The 9,170-nt window shown below is 34.5% G+C and overlaps 1 protein-coding gene across 1 annotated transcript; it reads left to right on the top strand.

Annotated features, from left to right (window-relative positions):
• Positions 1–141: 141 nt before the first annotated feature.
• On the top strand, positions 142–8,659 carry LOC144437570 (protein arginine N-methyltransferase 7-like). Its single transcript, XM_078126531.1, has 11 exons — positions 142–473; positions 799–948; positions 1,869–1,977; positions 2,301–2,413; positions 2,968–3,445; positions 3,908–4,104; positions 4,400–4,483; positions 5,083–5,220; positions 5,890–6,126; positions 6,349–6,506; positions 6,913–8,659. The coding sequence occupies exons 1-11, from the start codon at positions 309–311 to the stop codon at positions 7,166–7,168; spliced, it is 2,085 nt and encodes a 694-aa protein (XP_077982657.1). The 5' UTR covers positions 142–308; the 3' UTR covers positions 7,169–8,659.
• The last annotated feature ends 511 nt before the right edge of the window (positions 8,660–9,170 follow it).

The following is a 9,170-nucleotide window of genomic DNA, read 5'->3' as shown; positions in this document are numbered from 1 at the left end:
ATTATTCTTACACACGGGAAAACAACTGACCAGACAGACTGATATCTACTATATAAAGTAGTGTAAATTGCGGATGAATATATATGAACTTTTCAATGGAATTCGGCATTTACGTAGGTCTCGCGAGAATTTGACTATCCAATATGGCTGCGCCCATATGATGTCATGAGAAGGTTCTGGCTCTTTTACAAATACAATTCAAAATTAAGGCGATCGTGGGTTTGGTATCTTTTGCATTGACTGCTCGACAGACGATCCGAGCGTCAACCATCGCTGCGACTCTCCGTTACACACGTTTTGTAAAGGAGATGGCAACAATAACGACGACCACTCAGAACACTGCAGACGTCTTTTTCTCACGTGTGAACCCCACCACTGGCGACACTGAATGGATAATGCAAGACCAAGAATACGACTACCATCAAGAAGTGTCAAGATCTGCGTATGCCGATATGCTTCATGATGATGAGCGGGTGATTATCTATATATTTCACATTCGATTAGTAATGACAAGTTTATTTATCATTTAGAAAAAAATCTGTATGAATTAATAATTGATGTAAGATGATGATGATGATGAGGAGGAGGAGGAGGATGATGATGATGAATACAAACTCAGTTGCATCAGAAAAATGTATTTTCATTTTTATTGTGAGTCAGTAGTATGGATAATTTTTTCCTATGAAAGGCAGTTTTTTTTTGTATCACAAGGTAAGAAATCTTCGTCAACTTATGGAAAAAATAATTATGTCGTACTTTGCTAATCATTTCAATAAATGTTATTTCTATTTGTTCCAGAATAAAAAGTACTATGCTGCCATCAAAGAAGCTGTTAAAATTATTCAAGGCAGGGGAAAGAAAGCACATGTTCTGGATATTGGAACAGGGACTGGTTTATTATCCATGATGGCAGCTAATTCTGGTGCTGAGAGAGTCACAGCTTGTGAGGTTTGTATTAGTCTAGTTCCAAACAGGACAGTGTATTGCATATTAAAAACTTTTGTTCAAAAAGTGACAAGTATAGTAGACTATCATTTGCAAGTGCTTTTACATGTAACAATATTTTGTTCTTTTTTCTCAAATTATTAAATATAGTTTAAATTTTGTATGCAAATATTTCCAAATTACAAAGAACTGCTTTCCTATCTATATAATTTTGCATATCACTGGTAAGTTACGTAGGTCATGTAAAAAAATAAATAAAATAAATAAAGATAACAAAAATTTATCTTCTTATTTATGCCAATTTTGATAGAACCATCAATTATACTCAGTATTTTGCTGACAGAGGAATCTATATTGTTAAAATATATTTAGTATAACCACTGTGAATACTGTATTAGACAAAAAAAAAGTTTTCTTATTTCTGTTCTAAGTATTGGTACATGTAGTGTACTTGTATTTCAAAATCCACCACTTTCAGTCTTTGGAATCATACAACAAACAATCCCAAATATTAAATGTTGTGATGATAAAGAGGCCATGTAAATAAAGTGGTCTATTACCCCAGAAAAAAACAGAAAGGCAAACATGTCATCCAATAGGGAACTTGCAAACCTGCCATATTGAATGTTGCATCATGGGAAATGTGATGATAAATACTAATCAATTAGTATTGTAAACAATATTGTTACATTGTTTATAACCATGAATGATCAATTCATATTTATCCTGACCAGTGTGGAAGGTTTATTTCATCAGTAGCTCCAGATAAGTTATTACGATAACCACAGATAATCCCATAAGCCTTTGCGGCAGAGCATGCTCAGTCTGGATTGCAAATTTCAATTGTTTCTTTGTATTTTTCTCACCATTGTGGATACCTTCAACCTTTTCAACTTATCCTTTATCATTTTCTGTAATGATAGGCATTTCATCCAATGGCTAATGTAGCCAGGAAGATTATACAAAATAATGGGTTTGCTGATATAATTACAGTTATTCCTAAGCGATCAACTGATTTAACTGTTGGGCCAGGTAAGTGACAGGTATTTTTAATTTAAGAATGATGAGAACACCATTAAAATGGAATAACATATTTATTTCTGCACTGCATATTTTTTCCCACAAACTGATAGGCCTATTGACCGACACAAAAATATATTGTTTCAACTTCCAGTAAGTTTTGGGTAACATGTATCAGTTTGTTGGCTCATGTTTTGTATGAAAGTCTGACATATCAAATGCAGCTATTGGAAATATAAGGCAAAACATGGAACCATGATTTTTTCCTAAAAGTAATCTATTGATATACTTGATAGTGTGTAAGTTTCAGCTTGCCTTGTTTTATTTCTCTACAGATGGTGACATGCCCTTCAAAGCCAACATTCTTGCCACTGAGGTATTTGATACTGAACTAATTGGAGAAGGAGCCATACCAACCTACAAACATGCTTTAGAAAACTTACTAGAGGTGAGAGACAACCTTTCTAAATGTACATTTTGGTGGATGGAGAGATTATAGCTTTTCTACTTTCCTATATTCCAAAATATAAGGTAGCTGCAATGTGTTTGCATGGAAGATGAATGAAAATAATCTTAGACACACACACACACACACACACACACACACACACACACACACACACACACACACACACACACACACACACACACATACACACACACACACAGGCATACAAATACATACATACAGAGAAAAACAGACACACTCTATCTCTCGTACAAACACACACACACACACACACGTGCTTGTGCAAACATGCGCATGCTCGAAAGTTCAATAATACGCATTGATATTCTTCTAACACTATTGACAGAAGATATGGTAAAACTACAGTGATCTAACTTCCCCAGTCCACACAGATAGTACAATATGAATTGTCATACCTGATTAGGGTAGGTTTGATAGGATATAATTTGCCATTGCCACAATAATGTGATAAAAAAAAATGTTAAGTTGACATAATCCGTACATATTTTTTTCACATACATGATACTTGACAGGATGACTGTATAGCCGTTCCTCATTCAGCAACTATTATTGTACAAGCAGTGGAATCAGAGAAAGTTTCAAAATGGCACAAGCTTCAACCAATCAAACTTCCCAATGGTAATGACATCAGACCCCCAGCAGATATGGAGACGTGTCCAGGAGCACCATCAGTGCATGATTTCCATTTGGATGAGTTAACATGTGACCAATTTCAGCCAATCACAGACCCTATTGAAATTTTACACTTCCCATATCGAAATGGCATGGTAAAAGAGTATGGCAGAAATACAATTGAAACCAAAGCATTGCGGACGGGCAAAGCACATGCAGTTTTTATGTGGTGGACCTTGCAGATGGACACAAAGGGTGAAATTTTGCTAAGTATGGTACCACACTGGGCAACATCTGGCAACTATGATTCAGTTCAATGGAGAGATCACTGGTTACAGGCAGCTTACTATCTACCACAGAGTATTAGTGTACAAAAAGGTAAGAGATAGGAATATACTAATCTTGAAAACTGGATACATTGTCAAGGGAAGTTCGTTGAAGATTATCTTTCCCAAATTTCAGATTTTAAATTATATACATAAGACATTCTTGTACAAAGAATTTAGAAAGAAAAGGACATTTTGGTATGTTGCCTTCAAATTTGAGGTTTGATCAGCAAAAGTTCATGTCACACCCTTTTAAAACTAACTTATGCTGGAGAAAGCAGCCAAAGCAATGAGGACTGGTAAAAGATATGCAGTTTTTCTGTGGTGGACCTTACCTTTCATGTGGCGAGAGCTATATAAGTATAAGAGTTTTAGCTATAATACAACCAGTTCTATTTTCTAAGCATGATTCAAGAGAACCCTCTCCTTGCTGATCTGGCAAAGTAAACTGACACTACAGTATCATGTCTCAATTTATTGAATTTCTACTACATTTTGTACATGTATTAAACAGATGATCAAGTGAAAGTAACCGGACACCATGATGAATATAGTCTTTGGTTTGACTTTCAAGCTGAGAATGATAAAAATCCAGTCAGTGAAGAAAGACTAATATGTAGTTCTCAAGCCAGCATCGTCTGGAGTAGACAACGAATTGGTATGCTGAATGACAGTGTCAGACTACAAAAATACACATCGGTCCTGAGACAGGTAAACTATTTTGTATTGCACTCTAATCAGGGAATCATGTCGTTGACAAAGTTATGATGGAAATGGTGGAAAGACTCATTCCTCCCTTTGTAATAATCCATTCAGTAGTGCCATGCAGTCATCTGGATACTGGTTTCAATTTAAATCACATTTCAACAGACTTTATCTGCAATAAACGAGTAAAAACTTACTGGCATTTCCAATTATTTTTTGATATTGCTCACACTTTTCCAGAGTGAAAAAATATTTGACTGGATAATTGATAAGATATATTAATTGATTTATCTGCTCCTAGATGATCAAGAACAATTCTGTAGTTTTATCTGTAAGTGATGGTACTTTGCTTCCATTGATGGCAGCTAAATTAGGAGCTGAAAGGGTAAGTCAGTGGTAGTGTTGATCATGGCTATGTGCCAATATAGTAATAGTTGTGTTCATAGTTTGAATAGAATTTGGTATTTGGAAAACTGATTGGAACACCTGATAAAGGCCCAGATATTGCTTTTTTATGATATCAATGAAGTGTGGAGTTAAAAAGTTACCTGTATAGCTATAATGGGCTTCTTTGCATCAGAACAGACAATTGTTGACAAAAGATACACATGTAGTAACCATATTCTTTCACAAGGCCTGTTAGATACAGGTTTGTGGAACTGAATTCTAAAGCTAGCCACCATAGATAAGCTCTTTCACTATAGTTGATATTGTATGAAAAACATTAGTGTTCTGTTGTGTATCTTACTGCAACTACAACAGAAAACGTTAACAAAGGGACAGAAAAAATAGCTGTCAACAATTTTTATCCCACAGCTAGACAAGAGTTAGTCTGATATCATCAAAATCTTTGTCATATCCTCATTGATAGTTTAGAGTTGTTTTCAGTGGAAACAAATACATAAAAAATTTCTTCTCAATTTCTCATTTTTTAAACAAAAAATGTTGTGAAGTATGACACTGTAGTCGATGTTCATTCAATAGGTGTACACACTAGAGAGAAGAGGAGGATTAAATAAGGTCATTGACCTCATGGTTAAGGAGAATGACCTCAAAGACACAGTCAAAGTGATAACCAAAAGACCAGAAGATCTGACAGCTGATGATTTAGATAACCACAAGGTAAGGTTTACATTTTGTGTCTACAGTGTGATGATTATATTGTTTCACAACCTATAACTTTCACTACAGTGTATTATACAAGTATGCAATAGAGACAACTAGGAACATAAGCAATGAGGTGGAGCCAAAACAAACTACCTAGGGAGAAAGAGGATTAATCGTACACTAGACAGATTGCGGATACTCAAGTGTACACAATGATAATATCCATGGATGTATTAGAGGATACATCCATGGTCTATCAGTCTAACATAGATCCTGCTTACATTCTTCTCTCTACCAATATTTTCAAACACTGGCTATCTTATGAAAGATAGCAAGGTCATCACATGAGAAACACTGCTACAAGTGATTCAGAAAATCTTGGTACCTGCAATAATATTTTACCTCATGCTAGAGAGCCAAAACAGAACAAGGTCAACTTATTCACATTTTTGCCTATAATAATGGGTATGTGTCACATGGAGCATTTTGTCATTTTTGTCAACTAGCAAATTGAATGATTGTTTTTATTATTTTTATAATGTCTCTACATGTGTGTGGTAAAATGTTATTTCAGGTGATGAGAATTGAAGCATGCATTATACTCTAAAGCTCAAGTGGTTCTTATTTCTTTTCTCAGAACACAGGTATTAAAATATTTGTGGTACTTTGTCTTAATCCCAACAGGTGGATATACTGATTGGAGAGCCATATTTTACCAACACCTTACTGCCCTGGCACAGTTTATGTTTCTGGTATGCCCGCACTAAATGTGTAGATTTTTTAGCAGACAATGTTATCATCATGCCTGGGAAAGCCACTTTAAAAGCCATTGCTGTAGAATTTGATCATTTATGGAAGATTAGAGCACCGGTGGGAACACTAGAAGGTTTTGATGTCAAACCGTTTGATGATCTTGTACAGGTGAGAAATATTGTGGCTGTTCTTCAGCTGATGTTTTGTTACTTTCGAAGATTATATATAAATAGATGTGAGATATGACAATTGGAGTGGAGGGCGGGGCAGTGTTAGAAGGGCTGGTATACATTTCATAGTAAGTTTCGACAAACTATGACAAATGATATTCTTTAATACTGTGTTTCACATTTTTCCATTAAATCTCTACTTTTGTCTTTGTATGAATAGAAATCAATGAGTTATAGTGACAGGGAACCAGAAGCACACCCACTGTGGGAATATCCATCACGACCTTTGACCAGAGAAATTGACCTGATGAAATTTGATTTTACAAAAGCTGTGACCCAGGGGACTTTGACAACAGCTGGTAATGTGACCATACAGAGGTAAGCATGTGAACATACAGAAATGTCAATGTGAAAGATTACATTTACTTTACACATCAACAGCAATGTAAATAGATACTATAATCAGGTCCTGAGAATGAAAACAGCGCACCTTATTGTTCAATAATTACTTGGAATTCTTGTTCAAGTCTTTGTTTGTGCAAATACAAGTGAGAATTATTGGCAATGTTGGGAAAGTACTCAAAACATACAAGAAAGGAGAAGGGGGTGTTGTTGTCGTGTTCCTTTGCATGTATGTAGAAATAGAATTTGTTTGACTGATATCTAAAGAATGAAAGTGAAATGATCAATTTATGTATAACTATAAACAAAATTGTTACCCCATGTTTCCTTCAATAGAATTCTATTTTCTACATTTTTCGGTCTCTTTCTTATATTTTTACAGTTCTGGTGTGTGTCATGGTGTTGTTATATGGATGGAATTTGAACTGGATGACAACACTACTGTGTCAACAGGTCTATTACAACAACCTGTAAACTTTACAGATAAACTTAGTTGGGATACATATACACAACAAGCAGTTTACTTCTTACCTAACAATCTAACAATTGATATCAACTCAAAACAAACAAAACTTGATTATACTGTTACATTTGATACAAAAACTGGTGACATGAAATTCAACTTTCAACTTCTCTGAACTATGCTGCTTGCATGACACTTAAATATTTCACCCACAATTCTCTCTGATTGGAATGCTGGTGAATGACATTTTCAAACCAGATAGCCAAGTCACTGAGTTACCTAGTATTACACATACCGGTAAAGCACACAACATGTTACTACTAAGGCATGTGTTTGCCATTGAAGGCACACAACGCAATCAGTATATATACACAGGCAATCTAACTCTCTGGTACCTTGTAGACATTTTCATGTATTTGCAGCAAGTATGTAAGGTTTCTCGACTGGCACCGGTGACACTGGTGAGATTTGTCTGACTTGAAGGAGATAATGTCCATCAGTACAAAGCAGTGAATTGTGGGTAAAATATTGTACAGTAATATCAGCTGAAATACTCTTACTAATCAGGAGTCAATGTAGACGAATAGATTTGTCATTGTTGTCCTGTTACCATAGTAACCATTGATTATAGGTGACTACATGAGTATACAAAATAATGAATCTTTCAGTTGAAAATCGATGTATCCTTTGTGGATTGTTTTCAAGACTACTGTACAAAATGTAAACCTGCACCTGCTGTAATTGGGACAATTTTTGATATCATTTTGTTAGATCTAATGACTTTAATATACACCACGAACAGTGTGTGTGTGTACACATTACATGGCGCAATATATCTAATCAAATTGATTTTTTGACCTGCACCCAAAAATTAGCGTCCCCTTAATTTTGACTTATTACTATTCTACATTGACATGTATAATGTATCTTCATTCATATTCTAACAATTTTTCAGTAAATCTATCATTGGTAGTACCAGTATGATCAAAACAATAATACCCCGTTACAGATAGTGCAGGTTTAACATGAAACTCAGTAAAAATCAAAATAAAGCAAATGTGATAAATTACATAGGTTATATGTTCTACACAAGGTCACCATTGCACTGCCAATATTCATATTGTCAACTTCTGGGCATTATGTACTACTAGTCTTTATATTCACAATATTTTCTCCTAAATAAGTGTATACTATAACAATGTATGGCTGGTGGATTTATAAGCAGAGACTGTACAGTACTTCATTTGATTTCAAGTCATCTGTAGACACTTTTGTATAATTTCTTTTTTCACTGTAGTATTTAACTAACTGACCGTCTAATGCACAATATGCAATTATTGTATTTTAATTTATGCTAATTAGATTACTAGGTATTATTGTATATGTATATTCTATGCTCAACATTTTTTATCGATACATAATGATTTTTTGTGCACAGCTGACAACAAAATTAGAGTTGTTGAAAGTCGTTTTCTTTGTGAAACATTGCATCACATGAGCAAAATTTTGGAAGAATGTCTTATTTATTCAATATTTTGTATTGTACATGACTTTGTATATACTTGATTGAAATAGTAATATCATTAGCGGTATACACATTACAATAACAATAATATTGTAAGTGGTATACAAGTAACTGGTTGCTGTAGCCTTAGCAATTAAAAATTCAATTTTTTAACAAACAAGTTATCATTGCACTTTGTATTTATCATTACAGTTACACACACACACGCACACACACACATACATACATACAAACACACACACACACACACACACACACACACTAAAATCAATCTAATTTATTTTCAAAATACATGTCACTAGCATGCTACCGGAGTACCAGTCCATATTTAGTTCTAAATTGTATTTCGTGTCAAATAGTTTATTTTAAAGGCCAGGGTTTCAATCTCAGGTTTGCACATTCATGTCAACTGATCAGTGGAGCCATAAGCTTTGCATAATGTGATTCTTTTCTTCAGGACCAGGTTCTAAAACTCTGAAACTGTTTCTCATACCAAAATTTAATCTAATCTAATATAATTTGTCAATGTTTCATCATCAAGATATACATGATTATGACTTTAATACACCACTCTTTTTCACATACATGTACTCCTAGTATACACATACTTTCAAACTTTAAATACACCATGTCTTTCTGAGATGAAATCGCA

This window comes from Glandiceps talaboti, chromosome 7, assembly GCF_964340395.1.
Source record: "Glandiceps talaboti chromosome 7, keGlaTala1.1, whole genome shotgun sequence".
NCBI classification, from domain to species: Eukaryota; Metazoa; Hemichordata; class Enteropneusta; family Spengelidae; genus Glandiceps; species Glandiceps talaboti.
The sequence above is the reverse complement of the archived record's forward strand: the minus strand, read 5'-3'. Positions and strand labels throughout refer to the sequence as shown.

Coding starts and splice junctions, on each gene's coding strand:
- LOC144437570 (XM_078126531.1), top strand. CDS start 309: ATGGCAACAATAACGACGACCACTCAGAACACTGCAGACGTCTTTTTC. Junction 949..1,868: donor AGAGAGTCACAGCTTGTGAG/GTTTGTATTAGT, acceptor CTGTAATGATAG/GCATTTCATCCAATGGCTAA. Junction 6,507..6,912: donor GGTAATGTGACCATACAGAG/GTAAGCATGTGA, acceptor ATATTTTTACAG/TTCTGGTGTGTGTCATGGTG.